This window comes from Branchiostoma belcheri, unplaced genomic scaffold (assembly GCF_001625305.1).
Source record: "Branchiostoma belcheri isolate BF01 breed outbred unplaced genomic scaffold, Haploidv18h27 scaffold25, whole genome shotgun sequence".
In the NCBI taxonomy this organism is placed as follows: Eukaryota; Metazoa; Chordata; class Leptocardii; order Amphioxiformes; family Branchiostomatidae; genus Branchiostoma; species Branchiostoma belcheri.
The window spans coordinates 2,552,047-2,570,336 of NW_017803854.1; the positions used below are offsets into that span (position 1 = coordinate 2,552,047).

The window sequence follows — 18,290 nt, forward strand, 5'->3', positions numbered from 1 at the left end:
GACCACATTAAATGTATAAAACTAAAGACAAAATGTCAGTGATGCATTTGTAAAGAATTGTCATGTATCAAGTACTTTACAAAATGTTTTGTAATCTATTTGAATAAGTATCTGAACAATTAGAGCACCTGATATAAATATCAAATTTCTACCTACCTATTTAAAAGTGGGCACGACTTCCAGAAACATGGCAGCACTTCGAGTAAGTGATCTTTTCTGTCCACATTTTGACGACGTTTTCTAGTTTCCTCGCCGCCGAGGGACGTGTATACTTCGCTATAGTAGAAAATAACACACATTTAAAGCACAGAATACGAACGTCTTTAGAGTTTTTGCCTGTATACTTGGTTAAAGCCGGGAATTTTACCCGGGAAACAAGTTGCGTAACCTGCGCATGAGCTGACAACCGGTTTGGTTTGGGGGTGTGTTTGGGGGCACGGCCTCTTGTGACACGTTGATCGTGTTTGACCAAAGATAGATACATTAGATAAAGCTACTTCACAGCCAATGTTGGGCCAGTGTTTTACTTATGCCTTGTAGTTACAGTTGGAATGAACGGGCACAGTCTATGTAACTTACAAAATTCAAATTATATTACCTTGATACCTTGATACGTCTTCCAGGAAAGAAGGCCGGGGCCTGTTATGTCCTGATCTCTGCTTACTCGGTTGCGTACCTTCGCTTCTCCCAGTGACTGTCAAGTCTGCTTTTGAACTGATTAACAGTTTCTGCTGCTACTACTTCTTGAGGCAGAGAATTCCAGTTTTTGATTGTTCTGACACTGAACCCCTGCGCCCTAACCCTGGATCTTGCTAGAGGAACTTTCAACTTGAGGTTGTGACCTCTGGTCGCTGTTTGATCCGCTGGCTCGAAGAAACAGCTGACTGGGACCCTCTCAAGGCCCTTCATAATCTTAAAAACCTGGATCATGTCCCCCCGCTGACGCCTGTACTCCAAGGTTGGGAGTTTAAGTCTCTGCAGTCTGGTACTGTAAGGGAGTTCCCTGAGTGTGGGGATCAGTCTTGTGGCCCTTCTCTGTACCTTTTCCAGCTGCTGCTTTCCAGACTTGGAGTGTGGTCCCCAGATCACATTTCCATACTCTAAGTGTGGTCTGACCATCGTTTTGAACAGGATTGGTAGGGTTTGTTCGTCCAGGTGGGCAAACGACCTCTTGATTAAACCCAGCATTTGGTTTCCCTTGTTCTTTGCTGTCGCTGTGTGGGTACAGAATTTGAGGTGGTGATCGACTATCACTCCCAAGTCCTTCTCTTCCTCAGTCTTTAGCAGATCCTGGTCCCCCAGGGTATAGTTAAGTCCATTATTGCCACTTCCAAGGTGGAGGACTTTGCACTTGTCCACATTGAACGGTAGCTGCCATGTTGAAGACCAACCTTTAAAGCCTCTAAGTCCCGCTGAAGTGTGTCATGGTCCTCCCTTCCCTTTATACCACGGTACAGCTTGCTGTCGTCGGCAAATATTCTAACCGTACTGCTGACCACTTCCGGCATGTCGTTAATATAAACCACAAAAAGTACCGGACCCAGGACGCTCCCTTGCGGGATCCCACTCTTCACCGTACTCCACGAGGACTGCTTGCCATTCACCACTACCCTCTGCTTTCTCTGGACTAGAAAGTCCTTCACCCAGTCCCGCAGTTTCCCTCTCACTCCATAAGCTTCCAACTTGCTGAGTAGACGCTGGTGGGGTACTGCATCAAAAGCCTTCCTGAAGTCCAAGTACACCGTGTCAACTGCTTCCCCCCTTTCCAGCAACTGCGTCCATTCTTCCATAACGACCAGTAATTGGGTTGTACAGGACCTCCCCGGGACAAAACCATGTTGTGCATCTGTAAACAGGTTTGCAGCAGACATGTGTTGCACCAGTGCATCCCGGATAATGGCCTCAAGTGTCTTCCCAACCACCGACGTGAGGCTAACAGGCCTGTAATTTCCCGCTGTTGTTCGACTACCTTTCTTGTGTATCGGCGTTATGTGGGCAGTTTTCCATTCTTCGGGTAGCCTAGCAGCCTTCAAGGACTTGTTGAAGAGGATGGTCAAGGGGTAGGCCAGTTCCCCAGCCAATTCCTTCAGAAACCGGGGGTGAAAGTTATCAGGGCCCGCTGACTTGCTTGGATTCAGTGCTTCCAGTTTGTCCCTCACTGCCTTCTCTGTGACCTCTATACCCTCTAGTACCGGTGCGGACGTTCTGGCATCCAACCTGGGGATAGATGACACATCTTCCGTTGTAAAGACGCTGGCAAAGAAGTTGCTGAGCTCTTCGGCTTTTTCCAGATCTGTCTGAGCGATAGATCCATCAGTTCTTACTAGGCTCCCAACCTTCTGCCTCACTTGTAGTCTTGAGTTTACGTATTTCCAGAACGCTTTAGGATTGTTCTTAATGTCCTTTGCCAACCTATGCTCGAAATCGGTGCACAACTTCCTTGTGAGACCCCGAAGAGAGTTTCTCTCTGCAGCATAACGTATGTAGTCAGCCTGTGTTCCAGTATGCTTCCATCTTCCCCATGCCTTTCTCTTCTTCTTCCTAGCTCTCATAGCCTGGGTGTTCATGTACAACTTATCCGGCTTCTGCTTGGAGTTGGACTGGGGTACACACTCTTCAATAATACCATTCAGACCACTGCTAAACTTAGCCCAGGCCTCGGATATGTCTAGGTGGCACAGTTCTCTATCCCAGTCTATTGCCTGTAGATCCTGACTTGCTTTGGCGTAGCTTGCCTTGTTATAGTTCCTTCTCATAACACTGTGGACAGATGAGCTGATGCAGCAGTTAATCTGGAAGCTTAAGCAGCAGTGATCCCCTTTCCCCAATCCTGGGTCATACCTTATTCCTCCAATTGTATCCTCCTCATTTGTTATGACCAAATCCAGGATGGATGGCACCTGGTTTACTCTGTATCGGGTGGGTTCCATGACATGTTGAAACATGTAGTTATCATCCAGACAGTCAATCAGTAGTTGACTGTGATGTCTGCTCCCGACCGTTGAGCGCCTCACTTCCCAGTCCACCTCCTTGATGTTACGCAACAGATTCTGAAAAAAATTACACAATGTCATATGTTTTCTGATAATATACAGCAGATACAGAGTTATTTCAATATCCAATAACTTATACACTGTACTTTTAACACAAAGTTGACATATTCTTTTACATATGGTTTATTTGACTTTTAGTTACACATTTGGACCAGGGCCAAATGGCAACTTACACAATATAAACTTGATCAACGATAAGGCTAAATTAAGCCCAAGTCTAGTATTAACCACATACTAAAACTAACATTACTAAAAGAAATTTTTAAAGGTAGATTGTTTGTCTTGGCTCTGACAGGTGATACAGAAGCTGGCGCGGACGGTACCGGCGCGATGTGTGTCGGCGGGGCGGATGTCGAGCCAGACGTCTACGGTGTCCGCCGGCCATCCCGTGTCGGAGGTGGTCATGCCGCTCACCGTGCTGTCAGAGGACGAACAGATGATGAGAGATTCAGGTACATCCTGGTGTATATTACCTCTGTGTCACAGAACTAAAAGGAATGGGATTTTATTATAGGATTTTATAGTAGCCTGACTACATCACGCTTGCAGCAGCCTTTTCACTGGTTAGGCCCTTAGACTAAGTTAGAGGCTTGATGGCCAACACCTCTAAATCAGGAGGGGACACCCTAACTTGATTCATTTATGCATATGCCATATTTTTTTTTGTCAGACACAGAATGGTCTGTTACTCGACTCGGTTACAGTCCTGACCATAGTGTTGGAGGCTGTGATCAAAAATACTAGTAGTGGGAATGGTTCTCATGTACTAGTATGTACCATGACATGAGAATCAGAATTTGTGAATATCTCATATTTCGTCATCATTCTTACTACCTTTTTATGCCATGTTCAACCTAGTTATTTCATAGAGTAATAATCCATATTTCTTTTTGTAGTTGCTAAGTTTGCGAAGGAGAAGATCGGCCCTCTTGTTCGAGAGATGGATCGAAACTCCAAGATGGACGACTCAGTGTTGCAGGGCCTGTTTGAAAATGGGGTAAGTCTAGTCTGTCCTCACAATGCATTCAAAGTTTAGTCTGTTTTATACTGAGCAGTAGTCAGAATAGTGATATTACTGTGTAAGTAAGGTTCACTGCAGCTTGACAGTTGTTGCAACTGTTTGTTTGTAGATTTCCACATGTACACACTAGCTGATGTAGGTGGCACTTTTGTGATAAGAAGCACTCTATTCAGAAACTATGTGGAAGGTGTTTGATAGATATAAAGTTAAGCCCGAGGTTGCAAATTGGATGGCACCCAGGCTAGCAGGCTAGTTAAGGAGGTGAGAGAAGTATAGCGCAAACTCTGAGCGATTTAATCAGGCTAAGTACTGGTTGTGTTAAAGAAAACTCCAATGCGCCAAAAAGCAATTACTCAAGCAACTGGATATAGTTTTGAAAACCATATCCAGTTGCTTGAGTAATTGCTTTTTGGCGTATCGTATTACCAGGATGTCTAACCTTCATCGACAAAACTCCAATGCCCTATATATGCTATGTTCGACCAACCCAGTGAAGTTACTTTTGGCATCTGTGTTTATAGTTGATGGGAGTTGAGGTGGAGGCTGAATATGGGGGTACAGACTCGACATTCTTCTCCTCGTGCCTGGTGGTGGAGGAGCTGGCCAGGGTGGACCCAGCAGTGGCTGTGCTGGTGGACATACAGAACACCCTCATAGTAACCTCGCTACGGCTTCACGGCAATGAGGAACAGAAACAGAAGTACCTGCCACGACTGGCAACCGACACGGTCAGTTCTACACTAGAACCGGTAGCAGGAGGCTACAGTAGTGTTCTAGTTAGCATAAAGGGGGCTCCCTACCTCCTCTTCTGTCATTTAGGCCCCTATGGTGTCTTTCATAATAATTTTTCAATCAGAGTAGGGATGTTTAAGTTTGCATTTTAAGCAATATTGTAAAACAAAAACACATGTTTGCAGTGTTATTTCTTGAAATGCTTACAGAATGGTGTGTTAGGCCAAAAGGCGGTTATACTGGCTATACAGATACAGATACAGAGAATGAGATTAACATTCTAACCTTATACCATGCACTGTGTGCTTCTTCCCGCAGGTTGGGAGTTTTTGTTTGTCAGAAGCGGAGTCCGGAAGCGATGCCTTTGCCCTGAAGACTCGAGCAGACAAGAAGGGCGACTACTGGGTGATCAACGGGTCCAAGATGTGGATCAGTAACTCAGAACAGGCCGGGCTGTTCCTTGTCTTTGCCAACGCCGACTCCTCACAGGTAACCAGGCTGGGCTCAAGTTTTATGAAGTAAGCTCAAACTGCAAATTCCAACACCTAGAAATTGGACTTGACCAAATTTTTGATTGTACAAGTCCAGTCTTTGTCAAGGAATAAACAATCGACCACTAAAATATATGTGCTACAGCATGTGCCATAAAGAAAAATGTCCTAGGACTGATATTATTTGCCCTATGTAAATTGGGTCTTAGTGGGCAGTATATGGAGCAATTTATGAAGGCTAGTGGTGTATAATATCATGTACAATCCCTTCCACAGTTCCAATACCTTCACCCAAAGCAAGAACACTTCTCAGATGTCTGTGAACTTGATTGAAGGTCACGAAAACCTAAACTACTTCCCGGATGTTTGAAATCTCTGATCTCTTGTTTTTTGCATAGGGCTACAAGGGCATCTCCACCTTTCTGGTGGACAGGGACACTCCAGGACTGACCATCGACAAGCATGAGGACAAGCTGGGCATCAGGGCTTCATCCACATGTCCTGTTCACTTTGAAGATGTCAAGGTTTGTATCATTCCATAATATCAATAGTCTAGGCATGGCAGGGCTCGAATCACGTCTTTCCACATACCTGTACTTGTGCATGTAACATTGAAAATTCCTTGCACCAGACAAGTTTTACCTGCACCACACATAATGTAAGAAGTATGGATCACACTAAAAACACTAAGAAACCATTGCCATTATTTCTTTTTTTACATCATGTCTAGCCTGGCCATTTTTCTTTTGTCTTCAGGCCACACCAATTTAATTTGTTGGTTCTCGGATTCGCCTCTTCATTTTTTTCTGATTTGAAAAAAAAAAAAAAAAAAAAATTCTGGTTCTGATGAGCTGAATCATCTAAAAAATGCTCAATTTTGCTCCCAACAGTTGAGGAAAGTCCTTTTCTTCCTAGTTGTTACAGTTTTTCAATCTTTTAATGCAGTGGTTTGGTTAAAAGTTCAAAATTCATTGTTTAAATTTTATCCCAGCTTTTTGTGTTGACTTCATGGCTCCAATCGAAGCATTTGGGGCTATAATAGGATGCCTAGGCCTGTTTTTATTTTTATTTTTTTTCGCCCTGTTGCTTCATATTTTTTCTGAAAAAATCCGAGAACCAACAAATTAAATTGGTGTGGCCTCAAGTGTAGTTTCTTTTTTTTTTCATTTCCCTGACATTAGCACCTCTTCCATAGTCTAAGTCATAAGCTTGTCAATCCTAACAATTGTAGTTGTATCTGTTTGTACATACAGATCCCAGAAAGCCATCTCCTGGGGACCGTGGGCCATGGTTATAAGTATGCCATCGGGCTTCTGAATGAAGGAAGGATAGGAATAGCTGCTCAGGTGAGTAGGTTAACCTTCTGTGTGCCAAGGGTGTCTCAATGTGTTAGCTTTTCACTGATACACTGAAGTGCTGAGTTAAGGTGAAGTTTGAATAGAAAAATTCTTTATTCACAGCCACTTGTTTAACAAGAGCCGACGTTTCGATAACTATCTGTAGGTGTTAATAGTGTTATCTTCATCAGGGCAATTATGACTGGTTCACTCTGCACTAGGTGTTACTGCTTGTAAGAATAAACAGATGTTACCTTTCTAATGTTTGCTTGTTTTTGTTGTTGTTTAGATGCTTGGCCTGGCACAGGGATGTTTTGACCATGCTGTTCCCTACACCATGGAGAGGAAGCAGTTTGGACAAAGCATATTTGACTTCCAGGTAAGAACCTGTCAAAAATTGATGACCAGCGATTCAGTCCAAAGTTCCAAAACTTGCCAACTCAACTTTCATGCTTGAGAAGTGCATTTGAATTTTGGATTATTTATGTACAATGGTTTTTATGAATAGTGCAATGGACCTATAACATTATTACGTCACAGTTTGTTTACCGCAATGAATGCCGGTCAATCGACGTTTATATTGTACAGGGGTGCGTAGCGTGGTGTGTGTTTGTGTAGTGTTAGCCTTAATATAAGGTTTTTAACACAGTACTACTTTCGTCTAATGTCACAACTAAAGCACCCATTACGGCATGTAATGCTGTGTCAACAAAACTAGATGCAGCAAAAATCAAACATACCTGACTTTGAAAACTTTGAAATGATCTTTATTCTTTAACTGGCCGTTATAGAAAGTTCTTTAGAACAGGTAAACAAACTGTGACGTAATAATGTTATAGGTCCATTCCATTGTGATGTCTTGTCTTTGTTGGGCCTTTACAATAGCCACAGGCAGACAGGCTAGTTGGGCTGCCCTGATTGTGTATGCAATAGCCAAACCAATGAACTAGATAAATGTATGTGAATGATGTGTTATTGTTTTTGTCTAGTCCATGCAGCATCAGATCTCGGAGATAGCCACAGAGATTGAGGCGGCCAGACTGCTGGTGTACAACGCTGCCAGGCTGAGGGAGGCCGGCCAGCCTTTCATCAAACAAGCTGCCATGGCAAAGTTCTACGCTGCTGAGGTATGGACACCCTGTCTCAAAAACTGTACACAAAAGAAACCAACAACAACACTAAAATTAGCCAATTTACTAGTAGCAGAGAGACAAAGAGAGAGGAAGACCAGCTTTAAAACTAAAAGTATTAGTACTCTGTGTTGATTGCTATTGTATTGTGGATTGTATTCTGGTGCAACAAAGAAAATCTTGCAGGATTGTCAATGGTCTAATCCAAAAGAAAGCTGTAGTAATAGACAAAGATTGAAAACTGTCATCTCAAACTCTACAAAAAGTAGATAAGAGGTTTATTGAGATTAAAACAAGCCAAGTCATTGAAATTGAACTAACTTGTCTTTTTGCAGGTTGCTGCTAAGACCACTGCCAAGAGTATAGAGTGGCTGGGAGGTGTGGGTTTCACTAAGGACTACCCTGTGGAGAAGTTCTACAGGGACTGTAAGATAGGTAAGATATCACTGATATCTTGTTGTCGTATTTTGTTTAGTAAACGTGACCAAATAATATTATAACATGGAGTAGTGATAGATAGCGTGGGGTTGTTTCCTATCAACAAATCCTAATTTTCAAGTCAATCTGCATTGATCTTTTAAAAGTGACATGAACTTTAGATTTAGATCAGAGTGTCTGTTGACAAAGACTCTCTGTCTTTCTCTATGGGACTTGAACTTGCAGTATGGGAAAAGGGGTGAAGCATGCCATCTGCTGTTGGCCTTGTTTTGTTCTTGATGTAACTGTATGGTTTTTCCTTTTATTACAGGTGCAATCTATGAGGGTACAAACAACATTCAACTGTCCACCATTGCGAGGTACCTGAAACAAGAATGGCAACAGTAGACTCTTAAAAAAACTGGAACCTCCAATTCTCGCACTGGTCCAGTTTCAAGTGTAGCTACCTCTATTTTAAAATTGCCAAGCGTATCAAAGCCCTTAAATTATAAATGGTGGTCAAGAGGCTAGTTTGCTGTCATGTAATATTAGGTGAGTATCTGGAACAAAATCATGATCTCAGTGGTTCAAATATATTTGGGATTTTGTACTTTCTTGAAAGTTTTGTTTTCAAGATACAATGTATGTTCTTATTTCTCTGCATGCAAAAATGTAACTAACATGAAAAGTTTGTGTTTTATGGTATATATGTAGAATATTTAAAGATGTGTATTTGACTGTTAAATTGGCAAAAGAAAATGGTGTCACACTAAACACACAGCACTAGACTGTTGTCTCTCCCCCCCCCCCTTGCCGCAAGGCCTTTGGGCTTCACCAAAACACTTGTATAGAACACTGAAGACACAAATACCTGTATATCTTCTGCAGAGACATTGTTAGCCAAGAAAATATTTAATGATTTTAACTACACAGTAGTCTTCTGAAGTGTGTAAAAAGTATAAAGGAAAACAGTTATCAGTATTGCTTGTGAATAGATACATTTTGTTGCAAATTGTGATAACATAACAACATTGTTGAGTTTGAAAATACATTCTGAGATTGTTAAGCATTGTAGAATCTTCATGTGTATACAAATGTGTAGATTATATGATGACCCAGCCAGTCCTTTGTACTTAACTTCTCAGAACTGGTGTTGGTATAACAAACTGTGTTTTGTAGTAAACATGTTGACAATGATTCTAGTACTGGTAGTGTTTTTTCAGTTCGGTACCTTCAGATCTTTCTCCCCAAATGTCACATATGAGGCATGGACATAAAACAGACACACACTGATACATTTATTCAAACACAAACAAGAATTATCATCAAGAGTGATGTCCATAATGTTTATTTCATTGCAAACATGAAATAATTCACATCACAAAGTGAAGACTTTACCAAACGGCTTAAAGGGCATGCTCTACCAATACGTTCTACTGCAGAATTCTATACACACCACTTGGGACTACTTTCCCCAGTGGTCTCCCAAACATTCTAAACCAAAGTTGTTTTTTTTGCCAAAATCAGTGAGCATCACCTTTCCCATCCACCATAAAACTGACAAAAAAGGCACCAAATTTTCCAAGAAAAGTGAAGTTTTAATGGTGTATAGGCTAATAGAAATCTATGCCCTAACGTTATTTGGTCACAGTTTTGTTGAATGACGTCATCATTGAGTTGCACAGTGAAGGCCCCAAAATGGAGCACGATTCTAGTCTCTAGCTTATATCTTTGAAAATCAGTTTAGTGGGTGTAATGACAGTTCTAACTGGATACATGAGAAATTATTTTTGTGGTCAACCACCTGTTTTTGTTGTATATTTGAGAGTTGGACCCTTGTTGCTTTCTAGTGCAGAAGAATATTTGAGATTGAAATGTGGGAAAGTACTCTTATGTAACCTTGTTTCCGTGTATCTAACTATAGCCTTCAACGTCCAAACATAATGGTGGCATCTACCCTGTTGTAGGCAGCTCATTTGGGCTGCAGGCAGGGAGGGAGAGCGCGCCTCTCACTGCACTTTCTTGGTGCACCAGTAGAGGGCGTTGAGGCGCGGCACCTCCAGCGGGTTTCCGTTCTGCGCGATGGCGGGGTCGGTGGTCAGCAGTTTGAGCATTTTCTCGGCGCACTCTTTCCTGACGTCGGGCTCCCGAGCGATGGCGCTGTACGTCATGAAGAGTTTCACCACAGACTCGGCGTCGGGCTATGGGGAAAGAAAAATGATTATAAGTTAGGATTTTGCCAGGGGAAAATCTGCTTGGAGATTACAATCTACCAGACTTCTGAAGCGACTGTAAAGAGTAGAAATTTAATAGCCAAATAGACAGTTGTCACGGTGTTCTTATTGTGCAAATGGGTATCAAAGATTGCAACTGGGGTAATGTTGCTGTACATCTTCATAAATAATACATGTCAGGGTAAAGATTGCGATGTAGCAAAACCGAGAAATTTTAACAGCGAAGATACAACAAAAAATGCTGAGGAGACGGAGACTACTAGACACAGGCTACTCATGAGAAGATGAAAGGACCACGACAAGCACAAGTATACATAGCTGTACAAGTATACATAAAAAAGTATACATAGCTGTACAAGTATACATGAAAAAGTATACATAGCTGTACAAGTATACATAAAAACAAAACATAAAGATTTAATTTTGAAAACTGATACTGTATGACGCGCATTCTGTTGTCACAATTTAAGGGACAGTGGACAAGTAGGGCTTCTTGGAACACCTGTATGTTGTAAGCCATATAGTTATGCGGGTGGTTTTGTTTAGTAAACGGAAGACCATATCCGGCTATGTGGGACAGAGGCTCATCAGAAGTACAGTGCAGGTAATAACTGTTCTGTTGACCTGGTTTCCACTGGACACCTGGAGGCGGTGGCTTTACCATTCATTCGGTTCGACATAATTACGGTTGAGTCAGCCAAAATGTTCTTTATCTGATCAAACCGTCAAAGTTCATGTGTTTGCGTGTGTGAACGGAACGTACAAGTCCAGCCTTTTGTTATTGTTATCTGGTGGGCCGAATACTCTTCGCTGCAAGCTTAAGGCTGACTTGCAAGGAGCTTACAATATTGGCGGGGCTGAATTGTGTAATCTCCAAGCAGATCTTTCGATGGTCGCAAAGACAGTATCAAATTGGCCAGGCTGTATTCACTGGCCTCCAGACAGTTACCATTTCGCCACCGTGAAGATCTTTCGGAGACAGGGACAACTCTAATGGTATAGGGAGAAAGAGAGATATACAGACAGACAGATTGAGCTCTAGAGAGGAAGAGGGGGAAAAGAGAGACTCTTGTACTACCGATTGTAAAACGAGAGAGAGGCCCTTGTACATGTGCCATTGTAAACCGACAACAGATATCACAACGACATTTATACAATACTGGACCATGGCCTGACCAGAGTCTGTTGGTTCTCCCAGGGAAAGATGTGCTCCTGCAGCGGAGTGAAGAGCGGCGCCGCGTCGAAGCAGTTCTTCCAGCTGGTGTCCAGGAGCGGGTTGAGGTAGTACTCGGGACACTCGGGGTACATGTACTTCCGGATCAGTTCGTACACGCCGTGAACCAGCGGGTACTTCTCGTCATCCCCCGTGAAGTTGATCCCTGGGAGAAAAAAAGGAGAAAAACCGGCAACAACGGGAGAAGTAACAGTATTAACAATTAAGCTGGAAAATGCTGAGATATCTTTCTGTATCTTGCTAGGTCTGTGAGTATTTATGATATATATACATGTACCACCAAGTACAGACTATTCCACACCAAAGCTCTTGATTTAATTTTATGGTCTCCACAATTACAACTGATGAGGTGATGAGGAACTCATTCGTTGCATCACGTTACATTCGTGCTTTACAGTAGATTCCCATCTCTTTAAAAATGTCCAGGTTGCTAGCTCTTTTCTTCAGCCTAGATCTTAATTTCAAGCATTTCATTTCCCTAAGAAACACCTAGGCAGAAGAAAAATCTCCAGGCTACTAGCGTTTGATCTACAAAATGACTAACAAACTTGTGGATGCAACAACTACTTAACTGAACTAGTTAAGAAAAGAAGCAGATCACAACTATCAGAGTTATAAATCAATAAGGATTCATGTTTTCCCATAAATATTGTTGTATACAGTAGATAAAGTTGACATCCTCAGTAGATTAAACAAAGCCTAGAGTTAGATGTGGAAGGGAGGATGGGGCCTACCGTTCCGGCTGTAATATAAGCAGTCACCGCCGCGTGCCTGAGAAGTTACACCGGCGCCGGGCAGTTTTACCGGCTATGCAAATACAGATACATGTACAGAAACAAGCAACACAACAACAAGTTGCTCTCCAAGCAGAGGTTTAAGCTCTGGCTTCTTTTCACGTGCTTCATGCGTTTTATCGGGCTTTACTTTTTGCAATGATATCCTTTTTTTCATAAACCAAATGTTGGTGTATATTGGATGCTGTCTTGCCGATTTGATATGCCACCAAAAGATCTGCTTGAAGATTAACAAAGTGTCATTGATGAATTTTCAGCTACAACCTTCACTAGCAGATTCAAATGACCAATCACACAGGGGCACGTGATCTTACGTCAACAATTGGTCAAAAGCGCCAGGAAGTCTATAACGCCCCCCGTCCCTGATGACTTACCGAACTTTCCGCCAGGAATGAGGACCCGGTGAACCTCGCGCAGGGCGGCCTCGTTCGCGTAGAAATGGAAACTCTGCGAGGAGACAACAGCCTGAGGAAACAGGGAAAAGGATAGGTATTAAAGCAAACGATGCTACAGCACCAGTTACCATGGTGACAAACGTCTGGTCCAGGTCATTGACCTTACATGTATGTGTTTGGGGAAGAAGATCAAGAAACAAAGCAAAAACAATATGTTTTCCTTCTGCGAAGGTTAACAGGACGAAGGTAAACCTTGAAAAATAACGACAACGCATTTTGAAACCACACCTACCCTGACAGAGTTGTCGGGAAGCGGGATGTTCTCGCAGGGGCCGACAAAGGCGTCCACCCCGGGAACATTGGCCTTCAGCTGCCGGATCATACCCGCCACAGGGTCTAGAGCCACGATCCGCGCGTCCTGAAAATCACAGCCGAAAATGTGTCAGCAGGCTCCAGTAGATGTCATGTGAGTAATCTTCAAGCAGATCTTTATGTGGCAAGGCTGCAGCGAATGGTCTCTCCTTTTGCCACTGTAGTATCTGCTTAAACTTAAAAGATTAGATATCATGTCTGTAACCTATAGACACATTCTAAGGTAGTAACTGCCCATTAGCCACCCTGTCACCATTAGCCATCGGTGGCTAATGGTCACTCATCCTCTTGCCAAGAGAGACTGCCTTAAGCTTGCAACCAACCGTTGGTCTGCTTGGAGATTACATGTGAGGACGATATGCTGCTGCAAAGAGGGCGTGCATTTATTCATTGCAGGAAGTATGACAAATAGGAGTTTACCTCTCCAAGTACGTCCTTGATGACACGGGTACATTTCCCGGTCCCGGCGCCCACGTCCAACACGTCATAGGTTGTCGGGCTGACGTCATCAGTGGGCGTGGTCCCGTTGGTTTGATTGACGTTGTCCACGAGGCCCAGGTGTTCCAACAGAACCCTCACTCCCGCCTTGTCATGGGACGGACGGAACTTCTCGTAGTCGTCGTTCTGTGGACGCATAAAACGGCCTCATTTGTGTTGCTCTTAACTTGTAGACAGCTTTGATACGACAATCAAGTCTCTCTCATAGCTTAGGTCCTTAGGATAGCCTAAAAAAGGCTCATTTGTGTTGGCCCTTAAAGGCATTCAAGCCGATTTCAGGACAGTAAAACTGGGTTTTCAAACTCAATTTTCTGGCTGGCCAATGACTTCTTGAACCATGCTGTTATTAAACTAAAAAGTACATTTACGTTGCAACGTAGTTTTCATGGTGGAAATTAAATGTAAGACTATGTAGAAGCTGACAAAAAAACTTCTAACCGTGGTTTCCCACATGTCCCTTGCGGCATCGCTATGCTGTTCCTTCTGAGCACTCATGGCGGCTGGTACGGTAAAGTCGGGGGAGAACTAGTCTGGGGAGGACAGAGACAATGGCAGGAAGGAGAAGCCAACGTTAGATAGTGTGCGTGAGTTCACCATGTGATAGAGAATTTAGTCTCCACCAGACTCCTTTGCAGGCTGAATAAATAGTAGAAATCGGCCTAAAAAGGGTATTTAATTGGCCAGAGGAGATGGCCGGCCGTGCAGGCAAATGGACCCTCTCTAGCCGGCCAACTCCTCTGGCCAGTTAAATCCCTTTTTAGGCCGATTTCTACCATCCATTTAGCCTTCAAAGAAGTCTGATGGAGACTATAGAGAATTCATCACAACGAACCTGTTAAACTGAAGAATGATGTAGCTCGGAATTCGATTAAAAGATTACAGATGCATGCATGCTACCTGTTTAGGTGAGACTGCATAACTTACAAGAAGACACGGTTCATAAAAATGCTTGGACAAAATTATTAGAGTCCTGGACGCAATTTTTTTTTGCAAGAGGAGTGAGTATGACACTAGTCCGAATTCAGTCATGACAAAAACAGGGTCGGTACATGTAGGTATGCCTAAGTCTTCTCTTAATCTTTAAATCTCGGCTTAAGTGATATGTCAGAAAAAAACTGCATGTATCTCCTGACCAGAGATGTCTCCAGGACCTGTCCCACCGGTTGCTTGTGGGGCCGGGAAGGGACAGTCAAAATTTGCACCCGTTTCAGAGGGTTTGAAATTCAGATGCCACGCAGAACAACACAAAAAGTAAGGCAGGGATGACCTGCGTGCCATCCTATTTGTTTGCCGGGTAGGAAAACTGGAAAGACAACATTTTTCCCAGGCCTATAAAGGCCCTCATTAGCAGAGGACAAGAGGATGTGCCCTACTTATTCACTGGTCCTTAAATTGCGACACCAGCATGCGCGTCACACAAGATTAGTTTTGAGAACGAAATATTCGTAGTTTGTTTGTCATGTCACATATTGACTGTTAGAATTTTTACCTAAGAGCGGAGGCATTCTGTAACAACTCCTTCAAATCGCAATGCCATGGTGGTTATTAAGTTTTTTTCCGCCGTATATGCGTTAACGTAATAATATCCGTTCTTGCAGTACTACTGCTGCATGAAAAGTGGGATTTACCAACATCGGTATTTACCGGCTAAGTCTGGTGATGGTTACTTGGCATGCAGTGGGAGCTCCGAGGGACTAGTGGATATATTGGAGTTTTTGACTCACAGCTAGTCACATCTTCAAGCCAATCATGATTCCAAGTTATTTATGATTGTTTGCATGGTGGTTACGAACTTAGAAGAAGAAACAAGCGCTTTAACTTTTCAAATGCTCCATTATGCATTGTTGTCGGCCATATGGTGTTTTTGATTTGTGATCGATTGTCTTCTCTACTGTGGAAAAGTACCGGTTGCCCCGGGCAGTTCCGACGGGTTACATGCTGTCATCGCACATTTTTGCTGTGAAAAACGTCACAAGTGACCCTTGATGACACAGGTCACATGTCATTCTCATTCGGGTTTTTCCTTTATAGAAAAAAACTGAAAACTGCACGACGCGTTTTACAACACACGCAGCTTGCTTTTGTGGATGATCATGACAAGTGGTGACAGAAAATTCAAAACTAACGCGAGCGCGCGAACAAAAATATGTCTATCACTATTGCTTATCGTCTCTACTGTGGAAAAGTACCGGTTGCCCCGGGCAGTCCCGACGCGTTAAATGATGTCATCGCACATTTTTGCTGAAAGATGGGCACATGTCATTCTCATTCGGGTTTTTCCTTTATAGAAAAAAAACTGAAAACTGCACGACTCCTTATAACACCTGCAGCTTGCTTTTGTGGATGACAATTGGTGACAGAAAATTCAAAACTAACGCGAGTGCGCGAACAAAAATATGTCTATCACTCCTGTGGAAAAGTACTGATTGCCCCGGGCGGATTAAGTGTGAAATGTTGAAATAAACATCAGGTGACCTGTGTCATTAGGGGTCACATTTAGCTACTCTCCAATAAGCAGAGGTAGATGGGGGAAGATCGTTACCTTTTTATATATGGCCCGTTATTTTTTTGTCGCTACCCCCCACCTTGGGTGTCGAATTGGACCCTCTCTGGCCAATGGATACCGCCTGGCCAATTTCATACTGTCTTTTTGCCACCCTAGGATCTGCTTGGAGATTAACAGGGGCTCAGCGAGCGCCCGCCTGAGTGGAAAGGGGGTCTTAAGTAGCTACTTTGCATAATTATGGCATCCAAGAAGGCCCCCTTTTCGAATTCCACTGGACTTTCCAGCCTTTTCCACTCTTTCCTGCCTTTTCCAAAGCCTTTTCAGAACCAGGCTAACACAATTTCACATTTCACATGTCAGCTGGGTTCTTCAGCGACGCCGCTTTCTTCAAGCCGTTCGGTGTGATATAGCTAGCTGCCGCCGCGCCGCGTGCCTGCGAAGCTGGTGTGTTACGCCGAAGGGCGGTTATACCGGCTATACCGATACAGATACAGATTTCTAAATTCTTTTGATCGTCAAATTTACACAAAGATCACATTTATACGCCTGGCTGAGTAGTGTAAGCACGCGAGCGATTTGCCTACCGACAAAGTCGCTATGTACTACTGCAAATTCACAGTACCGGCTTTGTATTCCTGTGGTTTAGCAGCATTTGTTTGCCTGGGGAATTTCTTTAATTGTTAACACGCGAAGCAACTCGCTTTTTGTCATAAGTCGTCCGTACAAAATGTGGAGAAACTGTTTTAAGTCTACATGTCACGAAGAAAACAACAAAGGCCCTGTTCACACGCGCTTAATGATATCTCTTCGGTTCAGGACCAACTACGTAGATTGAGTGTGAACAACTCGACCTTTCTTAAGTGAACTAGATCCAAACAACCACCTGTCAGCTTTTATGAATAAAGTTAGAGCTGTATTTTCCGGGAAACTGGGCGTAGCTGGTTTGCAGCTATACATTAAATCGATTTGTCCGAATGCGAGTACGCCCCAACGTTCGGAACGATCCGGTAAAACTTGGCGATAAAACGACTTTACTCTCAGATCAAAGTAATTACTTCCAAACGACGGTCTAGATTTTACTAGTTCAATGAAAGTGTTCTTACCTGTCTGAGCAATAAAAAGACGGTGTAGTCTCTACCTCTGGGGACAGCGCACACGACTGGTCCGGCGTGCAGAGCAAGCTGTTACCAAATGAACTGGTCTGGTCACTTGCTAAATAATCTTTGTCAAAACAACATGATAATTATCTAGGGTGGATTGGCCGGGTATGCTAGCCTCTACCAGGCTTCGGGAGGCGGGTGGAAAGAGTAGAAATCGGCTAAATAGAGAGATAACATTGCCTTGGGAGTTGGTCCGGTAGGGTGCGGCAAACAGTTCTCTCTATCGGACCAACTCTCCTGGCATGGTTATCTTTCTATTTAGCCGGTTTCTACTCTTTTCAGCCGCCTCATGAAGGCTGAGTAGAGGCTAGGGTATGCATCAGTAGTTACATTGTCAGTACTAGTACTACCGGTATACCGTGTAACTTCAGTGCCATCAGGCAAAGTTGTTCTTCGCGGCTCTTCAAAATGTCGTTTTGATCCTGTCCCAGACCGTTTGACCATGCGTGTTTTAAAAGTCACCTGTGGTGACCTCGAAGTTTTACGATGTGCCTGAAGCACAGGTAGTGACAATTACCACTATGAGCGTCTAACGGTCATTAGAACAGGTGTAAAAATTGTGAATCCACACAGTGACAAATGACTGAGACTTGGTACGACTGAGTGTAGACTAGATGTGAGTACAATGTGGGCCGGCAAACTGTAAACTGGATGGCTAAGCTCCCTCGGCATGTTATATCTCTCTATTTGGCCAATTCCTACTATTTCCAGCCGCGCCCTCAAGCCTGGTAGAGGCTACTAGTCACGGCATAACCCTTAAGATGACTTCTATAGCCTATACCAGGCTTCAGAGGTGGCTGCGACAGTAGAAATTGGCTAAATAGACAGATAACATGCCAGGGGAGTTAGGGCCGGAGTACAGAGTAGCCTCTGAAGCCTGGTGTAGCTATATAGGCTAGAGAAGTTATACCAAGGA

At 43.3% G+C, this 18,290-nt stretch overlaps 2 protein-coding genes across 2 annotated transcripts; one reads left to right on the forward strand and one right to left on the reverse strand.

Annotated features, from left to right (window-relative positions):
- Window positions 1-145: 145 nt before the first annotated feature.
- Window positions 146-8,595, forward strand: LOC109471473 (short/branched chain specific acyl-CoA dehydrogenase, mitochondrial-like). Its single transcript, XM_019770804.1, has 11 exons — window positions 146-202; window positions 3,349-3,505; window positions 3,950-4,050; window positions 4,596-4,802; window positions 5,125-5,295; window positions 5,696-5,821; window positions 6,551-6,643; window positions 6,924-7,013; window positions 7,624-7,761; window positions 8,100-8,199; window positions 8,513-8,595. Exons 1-11 carry the CDS (start codon window positions 188-190, stop codon window positions 8,587-8,589), a joined length of 1,275 nt encoding a protein of 424 aa, XP_019626363.1. The 5' UTR covers window positions 146-187; the 3' UTR covers window positions 8,590-8,595.
- A 925-nt stretch (window positions 8,596-9,520) lies between these two features.
- Window positions 9,521-17,396, reverse strand: LOC109471505 (uncharacterized methyltransferase Mb3374-like). Its single transcript, XM_019770843.1, has 7 exons — window positions 17,318-17,396; window positions 14,147-14,238; window positions 13,631-13,834; window positions 13,131-13,256; window positions 12,818-12,908; window positions 11,592-11,794; window positions 9,521-10,382 (listed from the first exon to the last, which is right to left on the reverse strand). Exons 2-7 carry the CDS (start codon window positions 14,201-14,203, stop codon window positions 10,191-10,193), a joined length of 873 nt encoding a protein of 290 aa, XP_019626402.1. The 5' UTR covers window positions 14,204-14,238; window positions 17,318-17,396; the 3' UTR covers window positions 9,521-10,190.
- Between the last annotated feature and the right edge of the window lie 894 nt (window positions 17,397-18,290).

Coding starts and splice junctions, on each gene's coding strand:
- LOC109471473 (XM_019770804.1), top strand. Junction 5,296..5,695: donor CCAACGCCGACTCCTCACAG/GTAACCAGGCTG, acceptor TTTTTTGCATAG/GGCTACAAGGGCATCTCCAC. Junction 8,200..8,512: donor CTACAGGGACTGTAAGATAG/GTAAGATATCAC, acceptor CTTTTATTACAG/GTGCAATCTATGAGGGTACA.
- LOC109471505 (XM_019770843.1), bottom strand. CDS start 14,203: ATGAGTGCTCAGAAGGAACAGCATAGCGATGCCGCAAGGGACATGTGG. Junction 12,909..13,130: donor TTCCCGACAACTCTGTCAGG/GTAGGTGTGGTT, acceptor CTGTTTCCTCAG/GCTGTTGTCTCCTCGCAGAG. Junction 10,383..11,591: donor GGGAGAACCAACAGACTCTG/GTCAGGCCATGG, acceptor CTTTCCCCATAG/CCCGACGCCGAGTCTGTGGT.